The 22,278-nt window shown below is 32.5% G+C and overlaps 1 protein-coding gene across 1 annotated transcript; it reads left to right on the top strand.

Moving 5' to 3' along the window:
* Positions 1-360: 360 nt before the first annotated feature.
* Positions 361-21,198, top strand: LOC136273015 (heat shock 70 kDa protein 12B-like). Its single transcript, XM_066076639.1, has 5 exons — positions 361-446; positions 11,905-12,208; positions 15,276-15,482; positions 15,626-15,767; positions 15,855-21,198. Exons 2-5 carry the CDS (start codon positions 11,912-11,914, stop codon positions 16,493-16,495), a joined length of 1,287 nt encoding a protein of 428 aa, XP_065932711.1. The 5' UTR covers positions 361-446; positions 11,905-11,911; the 3' UTR covers positions 16,496-21,198.
* Positions 21,199-22,278: the final 1,080 nt, after the last annotated feature.

Below are 22,278 nucleotides of genomic sequence, written 5' to 3'. Positions count from 1 at the left end.
TAAATAATAATAATTACATTATATATTTACATATCAAAACTTACCTTATACGTGTACATGTATATAGATATTGTTTTATTCATGCTTTACACATTTATAATAAACCACCATCTAAGTGTTACAAACACTATTTATATAACATCGACTTGTAAAAAATTATGTCATCTTGTAAAAAATTATGTCAAATTGTCAGATCCATATGTCGACCTGTCAGAAAAGAATGATGTTAACTGGATATCATAAATTGAGCGTGGACGCGTTTTCATGTTGAATTTTTAAACGCGTGAATAAGTGGCACATTGACAAAAAAGATCTTACAAGTCGACATAATTATCTGACAAGTGGTGGCAGAATTAGGCCACCATACCTGTCTGATATGCGCGATCGCGACGGAGAACCAGTCTATAACAACAAGCTTGCCTCAAAGCGAAACTTACACTAAACAGGTAATTATTCAAATTTGTATTAATTTTATTGTCAAAAACATATTTAAAAACGCCAACAAGATAGTAACAAAAATACTGATACAAAGTACTGATACATTTAAACAATAGGTAAGTGTAGGCCTATTTGTCAGAAACGGGGTGTTACTAAATCGCGAATCGGAAAACGGAACTGAATTAAAAAAAAACAACAAAAAAACCAAACTAAAATTATTGCATGAAAAAATTAAGGACGTAAAATCGGAATCAATGCTCTGAATACATAAAAATGTATCAATAAACATGAACTTATTTTATTCGATTAAGAGCTTTACACGATAGTCTCAATCGGAGCTATATTGATTCATTACTTATATTCAATAAAATCTTTTGTGATATGCTTGAGGATATTGTGCCGTGTTATTTACTGGGTCTGTCTTTTCAAGGGAACATGGGTATTATATTTAATTTTTATTAAATTTCCTTTACCTGAGTATAAATGATTGGTTTACAAAATAATAATTATAGGACTAGGTGAATAGCCGGTCAAGTTGCACTCTGTTCCTATCCAGCGTTTCTATTGTGTTATGGAGTACCAGTTTATGTCAAGGTGTCATAAAAGTATTTCACTGAAGGTTCACGTCAAAACATGGCCGAGGCAAAATAGTTCCCCGAATTCCCCTGAATTTGGAGCGTTTCCGCATGCGACAGGGGCGGATTTTTTATGAGATGAAAAACAATGTGTAAGAGTTCTAACTATTCCAGTTTTTTAATAATGCGAAGTCTTTTGAATTTTTGGTGTGTGTTGTTTTCGGGGGGGGGGGGGGTATGAAAAGGCCCGGGCTTGATTTTCAAGCACATGCGTAATTTCGAGATAAACAAAGTCTCACGCCTTGCTGGATGCACATGTGTATTTTGCTAGAAAATTGTAAATAAAGCGTTGTTTTAAAAGATGTCAAGTAGATTTTTCCCAGAAGTTCGTTCTGATTTTTTAATCTGTATCTTAAGTTATCTAAAGCAATACACATTGCACAGTGCTTCTCATGGGCGCTGTACTATATAAAATGATGTATAACAGTTTGTCCAATCATAATTAAATCAAAATAAAAAAGCTCCAAAAACTGATAGTTTAAGGTGTCTCGTACTGGCTTCTCAGTCATAGCTCATTGAAATAAACAAGATTTGTCTGACATACGAGTTAAACATACGCAATGGGTGCAAAGGTATGATTGCAAATAACAAAAGAATTGACCTAAAGGACCGGTATTGGTTTGTCTTTAAAAAAGGATATCTAGACCAAATTCCATGCAGAAATATACCATTTAACTGAGAAAATTCTGTTTTAGCCAACTTTGAAAATTAATAATAAAATTGCAAGAGCAAATTAGATAGTTTCAAAATGGAAATTCGAAAAATTTAGAAATATGAACGATAGAAAATAACAAAAAAAACTTTAATTTTCAAAAGTCATTTTTCCGTGAAATGCATCTTCCCTGTAGGTCAATTCACAATAGTACCTTTTGCCTAAAGGCAGCGTCATTTTCAACTTGTTTTGACGCAAGCAATAGACAGTAACGTCCTATCAAATGTCCAAGGTCTTGTTAAAATGGTTTTAAATGTCAAATACTGCCAAAAAAGCTTTATTATGTTTTTATAAACAATATATAAATCAGAATGAAATTTTTTAGATACATTTTAATTCTTTGGCATTTGCTATCGCTATTCAATCATATTTTAAAAAGATGTTGAATCGGAATTGTGACACGGGTATATCTCAAACAAACTTATGCAGATCTACTTCGTTCTGATTCCCAAGTTAATTCTCCAGATACCAATACTGCTGGTGAAACTCTATCTAACTCATACCCTAGCCTTTTCTGACGTTTACCTTCTTACAGTTCTCCTCTGTATCAGTTTCTCTGCCGTGTTGCCTTTGAGCTTGTCAGCAGACAGCCATTGATGCAGGCTGAGCTGACTTATATATCCTTGGGGTAGTTCATTCTAAGGGGTGTCAGGTCATTCTGTTTTTATGGGTGTGTTAAATTAGTTTCAAGTGCATTAGTGGTCAGAATCATAACCATTAATTATATATTAGATATATTACCCTGTTACTTCTGAAAAACAATGTGTATTTTACCCCTCTAAATATTTGATCATTTGTTTTTCACTTCCTTTGAATTTTATTTATTTGGTTATCTAAGTCGCAATTATGTTGTAAGGCTGAGAAAATTCGAATGCAATCTTTGAAATCAGGCTTTTAACAAGAAGACTGTACTAGTGCGAATAAATATATAGATAACTAATAACTATTATTCGACTTGAGTTCATGCAGATTCTTCAGGATTCGCTTTGTTTCCATGTTGTATATTGTCCCCCGCTTTAACTCTAAATGGGCAATATAAATTTAGCTCTGTCCGTTCGTTCGTCTAAATGTCATTCTGTTTGTGCACTTCCGATTATCAAAGTTATAAATTCTACAACGAACCTTTAAATAAAAAATTTCTAACTCCTACTTATTTTTTTGTTCTAAGCGATTCATAACTTAGGCACTGCAACCCCCTACACCCTTATATTATTTTGCGGAAGAAAAATATATGTTCACACCAAGTTGGAGACATAAATTCATTTAATAAGTCCATTATGTTTTGTTTCAAAATGATTTTGTATCGCATTTAATAGGTACTTTAAAATATGGTGTGTAAAACGTTCCATCATTAAACTTTTTGGTTATTTTTATTAAAAATCTTTGCTATTCTAATTCTTAAACATACAAGTTTTATTCGATAAACCATGATTTCTATTTGATAAGTTGATGTTTTTATGCAAAAAGTTATTCACACTCAATAAATTATATTCTAATTCCAAAAAATGTTATTCTAAAACATTTTTTATTGCAGCTCTCCATCATATCTGTATATATTATAAAATATTTGACGTGCTTACAAATAGATCATAAAATAAACGTAGAAGAGTATCTAATTTTGTTTTAAGAGAGAGGGGGGGGGGGGATTTGATATATATTTTTAAACCTTATTTCAAAACACGAGATGCCTTTTCGATGATCTTTGTTATCCGCAAATTGCATCACTCTTTTTCTTTAAGCATAGAATTTATAAATAATTATATAACTTGTTATTCCTATTCGAAAAATTCCAGTTCGAAAACATATCATTTCTATTCTGGAATTAGCGTTAATGAGAACAAAAGTCAAATTGAAGAGGCAGAAATGTGAATACCAGAAAAAAAGTTATTATGCATACAGGTATGCGAAAATAATCTTACAGATCTATATCTAGATGACAATTCATATTATAATACTCTTTTTTTATGGTATTTTGTGTTCTTAACTTCAAAGAACTTTTTAAGGTGAAAAAAAAATTAATGAAACCTGGCCTTTTAGTTATTTTAACCTTCACAACATTTACTATACATCGAGTTTCGGACTAATGAACATTCAAACTGCTGGGCCTATGGACTTATATATGTATGAATCTTTAGACTACTGGACCTTCGATTTAATGAAACTTCGGGCCATTGGGCAGACCCCGAATGGGCACATGCGAAATTGCAACATTTAAAACAGTACTTTTTCAAACATATTGTATTATCATATCATAAATGGTCAAGATTCTGACCACTAATTAATATAACTTTATATCATTAGTAGATAATGTATCATAAGTTACTACAGAGGTCACGATGAAGCTTTCTCTAATCCCTGTTACTCCCAACATGCAAGGAAGGAGTCTTTTTCTGGTTTTCGACTTTTCAAAAAATATATTTGATTAAATGTTCATTAAATCAAGATGAAAGAAAATCAAATTTCATAATTTTCTTTTTTTTTCTGTCATACTATTTGGCATAGAAATAACAGTCAAAGTTTATAATCTAACATTGACTATATTTTTGGTGCAACATTGGCGTAGATAGATATCACATGTTTGTGCATTTCAGAATGGCTATCGATTCATGAGTCTATTTAGCATTTATTAAAAATAACATTAATGTTGGATTTTTTCAACTAATGCGAACTAATGATAAGATACTTGAGTTTCAGAATATGTTTTTAAAAAATGATTTGCCAATCAAATTACATTTTTATTAGCTTTTTTAAGCTCATTCTAAATATAGATTTGTGTGAAAAATTACTTAAATATGATTTTCTCCCTTCCCTTATTAAAAGGTCAATATATAAGCTTTTTTGTCAATTTATAACTTTATATAAAGTCTTCATGATATGTAAAAATCAGGAATATTTTAATATAAGAAGCATAAAAAGTTCTCAAAATATCTTCAAAATTTAAAAAAATAGAGGAATTGCGGGCTGAGCAATATCAATTTCAGTTTACATAATTATTTATTCTCATTTATTACAAAAAACTGAACTTTACTTATTTTACAACGATTGATAAACAAGTTCTACAACTTATATTAATATCTCTCGTTGGCACGGATGTTAGCGCGAGGGGGTGATTGGTGTGGGAAGAAGCCGGAGTATCCGGAGAGAACCCACGTGTCCAAGCGGGCGACCGCCATACCCTATCACCTACAACCACTGTCGATCACGGGGATCGAACTCGTGTCGCAGCGGTGTAGTATTTAGTAGCATAAGCTGATGGACATTCTGATATTCAATCATTTCATTGAAGAATAGAAACTTCATATCTTTAAACAGATGTCTACATAACAGCCTTTACAGTCAATTCAAGCATATCTTTTACAACATACACCATTGCATAAAATAGCACTGGAATCTCATACCATAGCATACAATCTTATAGAATCTCATTCGTCATATCATATCATAACATACCATAGCATATAACATTATTTAAACTCGGTTTTAAATGTTTTTTATTTGAAAAAATAAATGTTCACATTGCAGATTTGTGGTAACGTTTGGCTTCTTATTATTTTACTTCGAAATGTGTGAAACTCTTCTCTGTATGAAGATGTTTTATGTTCAAATCTCATAGCGTACTATAGCATAGCATAGCATACCTTATCATTAAGCCTTCATTTCAATTTCTCATAGCATAGCATACAAATCTACTAGAATATCATTAAAATCCGTACCATAGCATAACATTTTAAAAGATAGGCATAAAATGACTATAACTACATTTATTTTTATCATCCTTTAAGTTAAGGAACGAAGAAGTGACTTTGACCTGACCTTTATACAAAAACAAGGTGGTCAAATTTGATAAAATTCAATGAATCATATGGTTATATGATCTGTTTGACTGTGTCAAATTTCCTCAATTTCTTAATACAAGAAGTATGTCTGATAACGAGAAGACCCCTTCCATAAACAAGCGACGTATTTGCGCTGGCGAGCTTGTTAAACTACTTTTACATACCAATATTAAAAATAATACTCCTTTCTAGTTACATTTTTAAGAGTGTGAACACAACACTGTTTTTCTGAATCCATAACACAACTCTCTGTAACCGAAGACGTAGATCACAATAAATAACTTTTTTAAAATTAAGATGGCTCGCTACACCTTAAAATAGTTCCCCAAATCAGCAGAAAATTACTTGATTTTGATAGACAATATTGTGGATAAGAAGTAAATGAGTCAAATATGCAAGACAATGTGCAACTTTGAAGAAACAGTTATATTTTGAAAGAGTTAATTCAGTAAATGTGAACAAAAGCCGCTGGCGGATTCGAATTCATGATTTGTAGTTCACAAGCCCAATACTTTAACCACTGAGCTATGATTATATTCAACCAAATTGATTGTTACAAACAATTTAACAAAACATTTGAATCGCCAACTTGTGACGTAGTGTCTTAAGCGTATACGTCAAGGTGTAGTGAAATACATTAATAAAGGTGTATGTTTAAAAATGATTTTGATCAAAAAGTAAACGTTTAACAGTTGATTCACATTTAACATTTGGTGGAAGCGGATATATAAATTTATCATCATAACAGTCACTGTTTCTTGATCCAAAGAAACGGATCATTTTTGTTGTGATCCGATCATCTGATTTAAAAAATATAATAATTGTTTTTTATGATTTACGAGTTTTTCTCATTTTTATAAACTATCATACGACATGATTAAAGAAAACTAGATTTACAAGAATTGATATATATATATATATATATATATATATATATATATATATATATATATATATATATATATATATATTTATATATATATAAAACACATAGGTAATCACAGATTACAAAGCTCACCGAGACTAGGCATCACCTTTATTAGGCACCATTTCTATGAGACCACCTTTATCAAAATCATAGTTATTAATCTTTGATATTTAGGGATACAGTTTTGACACAATATCGTGTATCGTATGTTGAAAATAGTTTGATTATTATCTGGGTTTTTTCATACGGGATTGTAAGATACAATATTTATCAATAAAACAATACAAAACACGATATTGCATCCTATGATACTAAATAATATATGTCAAATACAATTTAATAATGTAAACTATAATGATGCAGTATGATATTTTTACATATGATATTCCATTGTATCAAGGTACAATTTTGTTCATACAATATGATATAATATTGTAACGAGTTATACATTATTGCTTTTATCACTTAATATTATATCATAATATATAATTTATGAAACAATATAGCATCATATGATACAATATCATATCACAAAAACATCACAATATTTAATCATATGATACTATAATTTTTGATAGTGTATGATATTGTATTGAATGATATTGTACCATAACTGATACATACCATAATTTGCATTAAATGATACAATATAATTTGACACAACATTGTATCATATCATATTTCAAAATATCATGAAATATATAATTATATAAATTATATAAAATAATATCATTTAATGAAAATCATATTATTTGATACCATATTTCATTTTATAATATCATACGATACAAGATCATGTGATAGTTTAATATATTATATAATATATATAATATTTTGTTATATACCATTTTTGAATAAGTTTTCTCGTTATGTCACAAATGAGACAATTTTATTACTATGCCCTGAAAATTGCTGAATCACACCGGAAACAGTTATATTGCCCTCCCGGAAACAGTTATATTTCACAGGAAATAGTTATATTGCCCTCCCGAAACTGTAATATCACCATCGCGTGCAAGAATTCTGCATATTAATTACGTCGGGTTCGAAATCCAACGAGCCAGTTGCTAAGCAAACGTAAACAGATCCGCAAATTTTAAACATGTCAGGCCAACATCTGCGGTTTGTTCATCTAAATTCAGATGAACTCGATAGTTAAACTGATGAAAAAAAATCGGCAAATACGACAAGAGTGATAAACTCAAGCGTGAATGTTTTAAAAACATTTGCCTCTGCCTTGTGAATTAAATAAATATGTTGATAACCCGAGTTTGATTTGTTTAAAAATGTTATATAACATATATTACATGTCTTCTCGGGCGACAATACCAGAATATTTGCCCCTCGGTGACAGGAAAGCCTGGAGTGTTATGTCGCCCGATGCCGAAGGCAGAGGGCGACATAACACTCCAGGGCTTTCCTGTCACCGAGGGGCAAATATTCTGGTATGTTGCCCTCGAAGCCATGTAATATATGTATAATATTCAGTAGTAAATTCTCACTATATAACTCTATATAGACGAATAGTCAATAATTGTAATATTAGCTCGTCCGAAAAATATATATTGACCGGTCAATATTTTTAAAATATTGACCGGCTAGGAATAATACCTTTGTCGAGCTGAGAAAATCACGACGATCTGTTTTTAATTACTTTCTTAAATTTTGGTTTGTTTCTTTATATAACAAAACAAATGTTGACTGTGTTTTCGGGCAACATTGATTATATTAGCCCCCTTGGGACGAAAATATATTTCGTCCCTCGAGGGATAATATAATCAATGTTGCCCTCAACTCCAGTCAATATTTGTATAATATAATACAGTATCATATAACACAATATTGTATCATTAGACACAATAACAATATATGTCATAAAATTCAATATCATATATTACAATATCATGTGAAACAATATCATGTAATACAATTATATATAATACAAAATCATATTATACAATATTGTATTATTATATACGATACGATCTTAATGATATCATGATACAACATCATAATATACAAAAAAATTGAAACAATATCATATCGTATCGTATTCATTTTTTTCACAATTATATCTGATTTAAAATTGTATCATGTAAAACAATAGTGTATCATATCATACAATACTATTCTATCGGAATCATGTTATATCATTTAAAAACAAATACATCTATCAGGCAAGTTTCAGTGAGGTAGGTTTTTTTTAGCATCCTTGATAATGGAGATCAGGCCCTGCATCTAAAGATACATATGTACCTCTGCGATTCATTTATATTATAGTTAAATCAAATATGCAGATTTGAAATAGTACTATTATCTATTTAACATGTGACCTGTTCCAGAAAACTAAACCTCATCCAATATCCAATACCAATGGCTAAGATTCAGCATCCTAGTCTGTCAGTCTATCAGTATCATAAGACACACTATCCATGCAATTTTGGTGAAGTTAGGACCAGGAATAATTAAAATATAATCTTCAGAGGGCACATGCTCTAAAACCTTTAACCAGCTTTAAAATCCTCATCCAGTATCCACAACTTGTGGCTCAGATTCAGCATTCAAGCCTTTCAGGTGCATAAGTATCATTAGAGTGCAAGTTTAGTGAAGTAGTAACCTAGAAATAGGTATCAAAGGGCACCTACTCTACAAACTTTAACCTGCTCCAAAAACCTTAACCTCATCCAGCAACTAAAACTCATGACCAATATTCAAGATCCATGTCTTTCAAGTCTATACGTAGGTCCAGATGAATTATACATGCAGTTTTGGTGAAGATAGGACAAGCAATGACTTAGATACAGGACCTGTATTATATAGTTAACCAGGTTCGTACACCGACGCCGATGGTATAGCATAAGCTCCACCTGACGTCGTCTCGGTGAGCTAATAAGGTTAAACATGAAACTTTAACTAATAAAATATACAAATTAACTTATTAGATCTACAAATTTCGTTAAAAAATTTATGAAAAAAAATATCAGTTTTAATATAAGGCAAGTTTACATCCCAATAGATTTGTATAAATAATATTCAAATCAACAACAAAAACGATTAAAAGATTATTTTTAGTGGTAAGAATAATTATAACATGCTAAGAAAAATGATACATGTTTTCATTTTTTCCAAATAAACACGAAGGACTTTTAATATAAAGCATAATTAAGAACACTTTTATATATCTAAGCTTAGTAGAATATTGTTGGTAGAAAGTTTTCCAAATTAAAAAATTGTGGATTTGTGACTTTTGTAATGCTTTTTTAAAAAGTAAATTGATTGAGATGGCTGATCGTGCTGCTATTGATTAAGTTCATAGTAGAATGATCTGAAAAATCATTGTCTGGATCACATATTCTCTCCGTAGTCCAATCTGATCCATACTTCACCAACAGAGTGTCTTTGGTTAAAGGGTGTGCAGTGACCTTAAATGACGTTTCTGGTCAATTGTCAATGTCATATCAGACCACGCAAAATTTTTGGAGCAGTTTTATTCTCCCCTTAGCCTTATTTGGCTCGTACTTCACATAAACAGATCTATTGGGTAAAGGGTACCGACCTTAAATCAAGTTCAAGGTCAAATGTAAAGAACATAGCAGATCTCTTTAAAATCAAGGTTAAGACCACAAACTATTTCCCACTCGCTTAATCTTGCTCATATTAAACCCCAAAGCGCTATTAGTAAGGGGTAATGAGCTTCTTTTAAAGTTCTATGCCATCCTGAAAGTATCTAAGTCAAATGTCAAATTCAAAGCAAAATCGGAAGAGGGGTACATTATTCCAACTACCTTAGCCCTCATCCATAAAGCTATAAAACTCATAATGACAGCTAAAGTCTTCGTGTCCTATTGCTATCTGTTTTCGTCTGTCTTGGTGCGTCGTGCATTGCGCGTCGTCCGTCGTGCGTTAACAAATTTACATTTTTCAACTTCTTGAAAACTTCAAAGCACATTGTTACCATTTTTGGTGTGAAGCATCTCCTCTATGTAGGAGGACTCTAAATTGTGAAAACCATGGCTCTACCATCCCCGGGGCAACACAGGTGGGTTCAAATATGCAAAAAAGCCAAATATGCAAAAATTTTTTTCTCTTCTACTCTCACATATGTGAGGGAAAAACAGAATGCATGGTCATGATGTCCATGTAGCCCTCTACCAAAATAGTAAAATTCATGGCCCCTGGGTCATGTTCACGCTCTGTGGTTGGGTCAATGTGGCCATAAGTGTAGTAAAATTTGATAAATTTTAGAAAATCTTCTACTTCAATATATATTTGCTGAAAACTAGATGCATGGTTGGTTGTGATAGCCGTAAAGTCTTCAACCTAAATTGTGAAATTCAAGACCCCTGGGATAGGGGTTAAGACCTTAGGACGGCGCCAATATAGCCATATAGTGAAACTATTAAATTTTAGAAAATCAACTTTTACTCCCACGCATATGGAAAAAAACTGAATGTACGGTTATGTTGTCTACGAACTCCTCTACCAAAATTGTTAAATTAATGGCCCTTTGGTCAGGGGTTTATACCGTGTGGGGCATATAGTTGTTAGTGCATATAATGTTTAAAAATGTTCTTCTCTACTCTCACACATTTGTAAGAAAAAAACTGCATGACTTCATAATTGTGTTAACCAGGAAGATCGTACTAAATATGTGAATTTCATGTCCCATGGAGTATGGGTTTTGACTCTAGGCCGGGGCCAAACTGGATGTTTAATGTTAATGCTTATAATAATGTTTTAAAATTATCCTCTCTACTCTCACATACCTTTAAAGGGCATGGTCACGATTTTGGTGAAAAATTATTTTTCCAAATTAATAATTACAATGCTTTATGGGCAACTTCTATTCAAGGTCATTGGAAGGAAAGATTCATAATATATGCCCGCTCTATACCTTTCTCATGGAGAAACGTTTGAAGTTCCTACGTAAGATTGCTTTTGACCAAAAGGTATGTCATGAACGTGACTCAATGTCACTCTTGCAAGTTCAAGGTCATTGTTTAAAAAATCTATAATTCCTGTCTACACTATACCTTTTAATGAAAAATTGATTAGAAACTAAGACTTGACAAAAAGATCGTTTTTTACCTGTAAATATTTCTTTGACATTGAGCTTTTGATCACTTGTGCAAGTCCAAGGTCACTATATGAAAAATGGGGCATCGATTTCTTTCTAAGAGAGAAATACTTGAGTTATTATATATTCTTAGTGGGGAGGTGTAATCTTGCTCACAGTACCCCCAGTTATTATAAGAATAAATCAAATACATGTAGCTACTGTACATAATTAATACGAATGTAAATTTGGTATGCTCCATGAACCGCGAAGTTGAAAATATAAATGTATTTTGACAGAGAGGACATGTCTAGAGGACTCCTTGTGGCAGCGATTCAAATCGATACAGAATTTTCCAGTTGTGCTTTTTCCACCGTAAGCGACTTCAGCGATGATCCAATGAAGATTATGGTCAATTCATGGAGGGCAAACAATGCTATTGTATCGAATACGACTTCGACTTGCATTCTTTTTGACTCTGGAGGAACATTTCATTCGTTTGGTTATGAAGCTGAAAAACATTACTCCGAGTTGGCCCTGGACGACCAGCACATTGATTGGTATTTCTTTAAGAGATTCCCAATAAAGCTGTTCAAATCCAAGGTACGCATACAACACACACACGCTAGAGCACACACACACACACACACACACACACAAACCATTCTCTCACCAGAGGTCGAGCCACACAAGCTTCGCTTACACCTCTGTCAACGCCCGATGTACAAACTTGAACGATGGGTAAAACGTAATTAAAATCTATGTAATTATACCCTATGTCTATGAATATGATTATGAATATCAAATTTAAATCTTTAACGCCGTTATTTTTTTTTTATTTCAATGTCACTGGGAGAACTATTTTGCGGAGGTAAACATTTAAATATGATCACATGATCTAGTTTGACAGATGTTTGAAAAATCAGTTTCTGTATGCTACCGATTCATCGATGATTTTACATAAATCACCAGCAATGTCATCTCCTGTGATGTTGTTAAACGTGCCCTCAAAGTCATGGCATACTCTAAAACCTGGCCTGGCCTGGCTTGGCCCCATTGGCCTGGCCTGGCCTCAAAGTTGGCCTGGCCTCACTTTTGGCCTCAAAATTGGCCTGGCCCCAAATTTTGGCCTGGCCTCAAAAATTGGCCTGGCCTCAAATTTGGCCTCTACAAAAATTTTTGGCCTCAAATTTATTTTTATATTTTCTTTACATATTTGACGTTTTTATTGATGTTTTATTGATTTATTTTCAATGCACATTAAACATCACTTTTGGTGCCTATAGTGTCTTAAAGTGATAATGTATCAAAAATAATAGTTACAATTGAAAATATAGTACTAACAATGTATATCTATGACTAAAAGTATGTTGAGTAATCAATTCTAACAGATTTTTATTCAGTATGATTTAAATTCTTAAGAACTTAAGAATGTGATTTTGCCCTGCAATTGTATAACGATGGCATGTTTTTGCAATGTATTTAGATCAAACTGCTCTCAGGATTAGACACTATCTATGCAACTCTTCTTTTACCAACGACTTGTTTGAGAAAAAAGTAATGGAAGAGGCCAATATTTGTTTATTCTATCAAAAATCACAAAATGTTCTGCTTTGTTCAAATTCCGATGATGACAATTCCCCATAGGAGAACAATTATTTCCTAAGTATACAAGCAACACATGCAGGAAACTCTACTCTATAATCAGGAGGTGATGAATTAATGAACACCGGGTCAAGCTATCGAGGGATGCAATGTTGCAGTCGTTCACAAATGCCATTAATTAAATTAGACAAGTGAAATGTTAAACAACAGGATAGGCAATGAATCTGACCCAAATGTAATAGATTAAGGACAGAAAAGGTTGATATTAAATTTCTGCTGGGGAGGGAAATTTGGGCTTGATTGGTGTTGACAGGTAACATAAACAAACAGCAGATTTTAAAGTGCATTACACAGTGATAACAATTTAATGCTATGTACCAGTTTACAAATGTTTTGGATATCAATCAGGTCAGTCTCTTAAAATGATGTTTAAATTTTAAATGGGAGATGGGAGTGACAACTTAATCGCTTTAGTATTGGGAAAATCTATTTCTTATAGTAGGAGCAGTGCTGTGCATGCATGTCATAGGTATTTTTTGTGTGTTTAGACATGGATTAAAGTAATTCAACTTGAAAAATCGGTCATCTTGTCATATATATATTTTCATATGATTATTCCTTAAGAATATTCAATTCTGAAAGAAATCAATAAAAATTCAATTTTAATCTAAGAAAATGAGAAAAAAAGAAAATTTAAAATTTGAGGCCAAAAATTTTTGAAGAGGCCAATTTAGAGGCCAGGCCAATTTTTGAGGCCAGGCCAAAATTTGGGGCCAGGCCAATTTTGAGGCCAAAAATGAGGCCAGGCCAACTTTGAGGCCAGGCCAGGCCAATGGGGCCAAGCCAGGCCAGGCCAGGTTTTAGAGTATGCCCAAAGTCATCGCCCGTCGATGACTTCCCTTCAAGCTGATTGTACAGAAGAAGCGAATCAACAATGCCATGTGATCGCCATGCTTGTTTTGATCATGTGACAGACTTTTTCTGACAGAGGTGTAAGCGAAGCTTGTGTAGCTGGTGAGAGAATGACAGAGAGAGAGAGACAGAGAGAGATTTATTAGAATAAATTCAATAAATACATACATGTAGTTTTAACGAGTTTTAACTAGGTCGGACATTTAATGCGCTATAAACCGTGACATTTTTATGAGTATAAATTCTGTAGCTTTGTATTTTAATCATTGAATTCCATTCTCTAACATCAACCACGGAAGACGAATAAACGTAATAAAAAAACAAACAATAAATTATGTACAAATTCAAACGTAATGTCAAGCGGATGAATAGTTTTCTTTTTAGCACGAGAGATTAAGACTTAATTAAAACAGTTTATACAAGTGTAAGCTTAATTAAAATACATGTATTCATGTCTTTTATTGAACAAATGCAATAGGATTAGACAACCGACATAGTCTATGTATTACAAATTGATTTATTTAATTTATTCAAATAATCAGCTATACTAAAGGAGGTTTAATGCTCAACATAATCCATTAGATCTATCTAAAATTTTGAATATTTTTATCCATGAAATATATTATTCAGTAAAGATTAAATCCAATTATTTCAGGTTTAAAAAATTGATATACTACGATGTCTTTTTACAGAAAAATAATATAGTCTAAAGATGGTCATGGTCATCCTGCCATTTTAATAGATCTAGATAGGAAACGCTTAATATGTGATTCAGATTAACAAAATACGCTGATGGAATGTGTACCGTTACATGCCGTGACTCAGCTATATTTTTATGTTGGATATTACAAAGGAGAGGCAAATACATCATTTTCTAAAATGAATAATTTAAATAAAAAATAAGACATTAAACCTATGAATTGCATTTCAGTAGCTGAAAATTATTAAAAGTGTCTGACTATTTACAGACTTTTTTAAACAACTCATTATCAATAACGTAAAGAAAACTTCTTGTAAATTCATGTTATATAATTTATACATTGAAGTTAAAGTATTACTTATCTGATTGCTGTGGGTTTTTTACAACGCAGAATTGCTGTGATTGAAATAAATGTAAAAGATAAAGTCTAATAGTTAACGTTTCTTTTCGCAGCGTTTAACTAGAAAGACAGTTCTTGAAGACGTGAATGGCAAAAAAATGGAAGCATTAAAAGTATTTTCTTCTGTGATCGGATATCTCAAAGACAACATGCGAAAAGAGTCTACTCAAATAAAGGATTGTGACATAACAATGGTATTAACAGCACCTGTCATTTTGAACGATACTGTGAAACAATTCATGAGAGGAGCTGCAGAAAAGGTTGAATTATCGTGTGTTTGTGTGTGTGTGTGTGTGTGAATTTTTATATAATATTTATATATTTAAAAGGGGTGAATTTGTTAGCATGTTTCAATAAATACATGTTTAAAATGGTTATTTTAAGTATTTTTCATACATTTTAGGTTGGTATCTGTGGAGATAGATTATTAATTGTTCCCGAACCAGAAGCAGCATCTGTATACTGCATGTACCAACCAGTGCAGCATGCGTATGATAACAGATTATTTGACCCCGGAGCTAAATACATGATAATTATTGCTGAAGGTAGCTTTCTCTATGTTTACATGACAGTTGGAGTTTATTTCAGTAAGACATTAAATTTTCATTTCTGATGTTTTTTTTTAATTCAAGCTAGGACAGTAGAAATGACTGTTTATGAAGTGCAACACGGTGTTATTTTAAAGGAGCTCTACAAAGCTGATAAATGTGATTGGGGTGGAACCATGGTAGATGAGTCATTCCTCAGTCTCTTGGCCGATATTGTAGGCAATGACGTTATGGATGCATTTCGATCCGAATGCAGTGACAGTTTTTGTGATCTTCTGAGAAATTTTCAGTGTAAGAAACGTTCTTTAAGACCCGATGAGACAAGAAAAATTACAATTCCGCTCTCAGGCGACTTGTTGTACACCTTTGATGAGATCAAACCTGAAGGTGAAATTGATGCAAACATTGAGTCAAAACCAAAGTACAAAAACAGTATAACCCTACTTGGAGATAAACTGCGAATGGAGGCACATATAGCCATTTCACTTTTTGAAGAGAGCTGCAGTAAAATAATATATCATATGCAAGAACTTTTCAGATATCCACATATCAAAGATGTGTCATCCATTTTGCTTGTTGGGGAATATGCAGAGTCAAACATATTGCAAGCGAACATAAGAAAAGCGTTTGACAATAAATTGCTTTTTGTACCACATCCTGCTGAATATGCGGTCTTGAAAGGAGCAGTGTTGTATGGGCACCGACAACAAAAGGACTGCAAATAAAGTAAGAAAACCACTGTATAATACAATTCAACGTACATGTATATAAATAAAAGAACAAAAGGCCAATATGGGTCCTATTTCTCATGACCAACTGCTATTCTAGGGACTTTTTAAAAAGTGTTGATAAGTATTATACATGTAGCTTTATGCAAATCTTACTCGGCAAGGAAAGACCCTAATGAGATAACAAATAGTAATAGGGAGAAATTCTTGACCTACTTTATTTGAATGAGAAACTTGATTATCTACGCGTGAAAGTGGATAGGGTTGACGAATATCTGATTGTTTAAAAGGAATTATTGACAAGTCAAAACGACCAAGATCAAAAATTGCTGAACTCCAAACAAGCTGGGAAGTAATAGACATCTTGTAAGTTCTTAGATTAAGAAAAATGATAAAATCAAGGTTTATATATTGTAAAACTCACTTTCCGTATATGCTTATTTAAAAATTGAAACAGTGTTATATATCACCAACAAATTCTTGTGAATTTTTACGAATACTCTTTTCTTATCGGAACCGACTCGCATCTTAACGCAACCGCGCATCTGTATCATGAAATATTGTCAGATTGAGACAGTGCCAAGAGTACCGAAGAACTGACGGGAGTTGATTTTATCGATGTTTATTTATTTAAAAATCAATGATATGTTACTTTGCATGACAAGTACAGGTAGTTTCTAATCTGTATTTGAATTACGAACATTTTTAAAATATTTTTATGAATTTTCGGACATTGTCGACACAAGAATGTTGATAAAACCCCATATGAATCATGTTAAGTAATATTTAAATATAGAATAAATTCAATCAACCTATGTATCAGTGATAGAAATATTTCTGGAAAATTTATGGATCCAAGCTATATTGAACTCTCGTCTCGTTCAACCAAACGCTCGGCTATTGCCGTTAATTCCCGACAAGCAAGAGAGACTCTCTGCTTGTCGGAGATTTACGGAGACAGCCGAGCATCGAGTTGAACGAGACTATATTGAACTCTGGCGTAAGAATACATACAACTACAAAAAATATCTAAATTGTTCGTACCATTTAAAATCTGACTATTTTCAAGGTATTTATAAATATGTTTCCTTGAAAAACAATGCTTTAGCATACATTATTTCGAATTTATCAATTATTCTCAAGAACTAATTCTTGTCAGCGGCGATGATTTGTGTTTGGCCCAAACACTGTTTCACTTTGGGTTTGTCAGATTAACTGCATAGGATAGTTGATTAAAATCAACTCCCAAAATATAGCTATAAGCTAAGTTCTAGTTCTGACAACAACCGAATTTTTTTTTAAAAATAGAAATAGGATCATGATGTGAATGAGTATTGGTGAAAATAACATATCAGTTATTTTTTTTTTTTAATTTTATGTTTTATATATTAAATGATATACAATAACTATCCTTGGATTACAAATTTGGGCGACAAATTCTATCGACTAAGTTATTTTTACTTGTAAGATTTGTTGAATTAATACTTTGTTCAACTGTAGATGTTTATGCAATATAAATGTTTTTTTATTTTATTTTTACATTATAAATTTTAGAATGTTTTGTAAATATTTATGTAATTATTCATAATTATATATATTTTACAATATGTACCGTAAAATTTTCATTTGTACTGTATGTCAGATTATTCATATGTAAAGGATAACGTTTTCATTTGAATTCTTTGATTCCAATTTTATTGTATTATTTTAGTTTTGAATCTAAGATATATTAAATAACATGTTTTACGATGCGACCGTTGGGGCGAGCGCAGTCTATGATTAAATATGTATATTCGTATCATTATGATAAATTAAATTATAAAATAGTATTTTTTAAATGGATGCAAAAGAAGTAAATGAATCTAAATACAAATTAAATTCCATATATATTCTATTTATTAATCATAATTTTTTCGCTACAGTATATAAGCAAGACTTCGATTTATTGATTTATGATTCTATGAGTATTGTAGAACTAGTTTAATCTTGGATAAAATGTCGTTGAATAATAAAGATTTTAACATAAATTTATGTTCAATTCAGAGTTGTTCTCCTTTTTAAAAGTGATTGTAACGTCAGTTCACCTTGGCATATTAGGTTTTATAGTGTTGTCTGGATGATTGAGTGCTGTAGAACTAGTTTAATTTTGGATAAAATGTTGTTGAATGATAAAGATTTTAACATTATAAAGGTCAGGAATACCAGAAATTTGTGGATATCACCGAAATCTTCTTAAAATCTTTTTTAAAAATGTGAAAATTCAAATGAGTTACAATTGTTTTATATCTCTCAAGAAATTGTTTTAGTGACCTACAAAGCATGAGTTCTATCAATTATACATTTTATTTGGTTCTCAAAAGTTCTACTCTGATTCTTGCGAGAAAGTGAGAACGCCATTTGCAATGCTGGGAATTGCTTTGTGGGTCGTAATTAATTTACTGACGCCGAAAAGTTTTGACGGATCAATGTGCAAGAAAATCATTGTGACGTAACTCGATTCTATTGATGATAAGAGCGATAACTCCGTCATTCTTATGTAATGGATCCTTGTACGTTGTTTACAATGCATGTATATATTCTTTAATTGTTTTTATCTTGGTTGTTCTCGTGAGAGCGTTAAATGGGAAACCATATTTACAGGGAACTGCTGGTCCGATAAAAACAGGGCATTACTGGTCCGAGTAACTGACGCCCAAAAATGTGCAACTGTAGTCTGTCCAAAGATATTTATGCTGCACATTTGGACGATTTTTAATAAAAACACACATACCTGTGAAAGAAAAATACAATTGAAATCGATAAAAGGGAAAGTTTCTAAGATAACGTCATTCACACATAATCATTTTTCCCTCGTAAAAATTCACAGGATCGAAAACAGATTTCCTACGGGGATTTATAATAGGGAATGTTTACAGCTTTTCCCCATTCGGAAGTCACTCGGAATACCTCGCACAATTTTTTCAACGTTATCATCCGGGGTTAATTGTGGCTGATGCAATGCAACTTCCCCCTAGACTTTCTATTTTTAGTCTTGTATTGAAACTTGACAAGCTAGAAGGGGCGTTTCAAAAGGGAAATCTTGGCATTTTTTTTCATACTATTGAATGAACATCGTCTGAATCAAGAGGTATTTTTAAATATCGAATAATTTAAGAAAATATGTGGCAAAAATATCTTGGGACAGACTACAGTCCGAATTTTCTATTTACACATGCCTTGCCGGTAGAGCTCGCATCGCTCTCTAATATGATTAACGTTGCGACCGTTAAGGCGAGCACAGCCTATGATTAAATATGAATAAACATATCATTATGATAAATTAATTACAAGTTAATCTTTTTAAAAGATTGGTGAGCTAGCGCTGCTGCCATCATAAAACACAGAAGTAGATTTCTAAAACATCGGTTTAATTTTCTGAATCGATTATTTACAACTAAAATAGCACAGCTGTAAACAAAAGTTGTGTTGGGGTGGAGGTCTCAATTCAGAATGCCGAATCTAAAGTGGGCTTCATATCGATCGGCCCTGACATATCTCAGGGGAGAGCGCTAGCAATAAAATACATGTAGCATGATTTTAAAAATGAATGCAAAAAAGTAAATGAATCTAAATACAAACAGGGCATTACTGGTCCGAGAAACTGACGCCCAAAAAATCCGTTGAATAAATGTGCAACTAGTCAGGCATATGTATTCACACATGCCTTGCCGATAGGGCTTGTTCGCTTGCTATTAACCAAACAAAATGATTTGTGCTGAATAGATAGTTTTTGCATACACAAAATTGTACACTACAGCCGTTTTTTAAGGTCAGATAATACGTTCTTCGAGCATCTTTTTTGTTTCTCCTCGTAATAAAGAGATTTTTATTAATAATGATTTTTAAAATGATTAAAATTTACTTGTTAAGGACATATGCCTAGATGGCCGAGTGGGCTGCTAGGAGCGTAGGTTCTAGAGGTTGTGAGTTCAAAGCCCGGACCAATATAGTGAATTTCGCTGTGCTGTATAATTTATTTTCATAGCAGCAATTCAAGTGTATTGTCAAAAAGATTATATAGTAAATTGCATTCTCTAGTATTTTGCAGAAATGCCTGGTAAGGTATCCTAATTTTTTGCAAAAAAAGCTTGTCAGAGTTGTCAGAGAAGTAGTAAATCATTAATAAATTCCTGGAAAATGTTATATAAAATTAAGGAACGTGTTGTCTGACCTTAAAGTTCATTTTGGAATAAAATTTTGAAATTACATTACATGAATAAGGATAATCGGAAATTACTACATTATTTAACACTTGCATAATTATACGTGTACCCAATGTATATCGTTTTTATCTATGCAAACTGTCAAACAAATTTGTATTGAGAATTCACATAATAAACAATTTAATCTCCTAAAACTTTAAATTTTCTGTAAATATAATTGCATGACATTTAAACTTCTCTCAGCCTGAGATAACGGCACGTGTAAGACGACAAATAGCCCCAAGCGGGTCTGTCTTTCAATGACCAAATTAACTACACGCTAAGACCCGTTTTTACGAGTTGATGTATATCAACTCAGTATAGTCACTGCAAAGGGGTTTCCCATCACTGGGTTAAATCACATTTTCGTATTGATGGCCAAACTAATATATCAATTATCAAATTGTAATGATATGAATGATGAAAGAATGACTTCGTTTATCGGAAGTAAAATTTGTTTTCAACGTATTTTAATCAACAGAAAATCATGATTATACCCGCACTTTCTAAAGAAAGTTCGGGTATATTGTTGTTACCCTGTTCCGTCCGTCCGTCCGTCCGTCCGTCTGTCACGTTTTACTTTCTCAAACTGCTCTTACATCTTATAAACCAGCAAACTGAACTCTTGGAGTTTGATTTGGGGTATCATGTTGTTTTGTAAAAAGGTTTCAAAAATTCTCTGTTAGTCCTGGGGGTCAAATAATTGGTAAAAAATGACGTTTTTTCACAAAAAACCTTCTTCCTCGAACTCCTCCTACATTTTCAACAGTAGACAAATCATCTTTTGGAATATGTTTTAGGGTATCCTAAAGATGCGCAATAAGGTTTCGGAATTTTCAATTTTGTCCTGGGGGTCATTTAATGGCTAAAAAATGACGTTTTTTTTACAAAAAAACTGGTTTAAAAAACGTCATTTTTTTTAAGCAGAAGCCAAATGATCTTCTAGAATGTGATTGGGGGTGTCATATTGAGGCATGATCAGGTTCCAGAATTTTTTTTTTAATTAAGGGGATCAGTGGGCAACAAAAAATGACGTTTTTTGGCCAAAAAATATGGTTCCCAGAACTCCTCTTACAACTTTTGGAGTAGCTACGTCATCTCTTGGGATATAATTGGGGCTGTCCTATAGATGTGCAATAAGGTTTTAAAATTTAAATTTCATCCTGGGAGTCAAATAGTAGCAGAAAATTGACGTTTATCACTTAAAAAAAAACATAGATCCTAGAACTCCTTTTATGATTTAATGGATAGACACATCATATCTTGGGATATGAAAGGAACTGTTCCATAGATGTGCATTACGGTTTTGAAAAATTAAATTTAACCCTGAGGCCCATTACCTACCGGTACATACCTTTTGATGCCCTTTAAGGATCAAGAATATATATGGTTAAGGGGTGGGGATCTCAACCGTTTTCGAGATATTCGTGCACTTCCTGTTCAAGGGGGGTCATGACCACCCCCGGGGCCCATGACCTACATACCGTTTGATGCCCCTTGACACAAGGAACAAGAATATATATGGTTTAAGGGTGGTGA

The sequence above is a fragment of the Magallana gigas genome, chromosome 2 (assembly GCF_963853765.1).
Source record: "Magallana gigas chromosome 2, xbMagGiga1.1, whole genome shotgun sequence".
Lineage (NCBI taxonomy): Eukaryota > Metazoa > Mollusca > Bivalvia > Ostreida > Ostreidae > Magallana > Magallana gigas.
The sequence above is the reverse complement of the archived record's forward strand: the minus strand, read 5'-3'. Positions and strand labels throughout refer to the sequence as shown.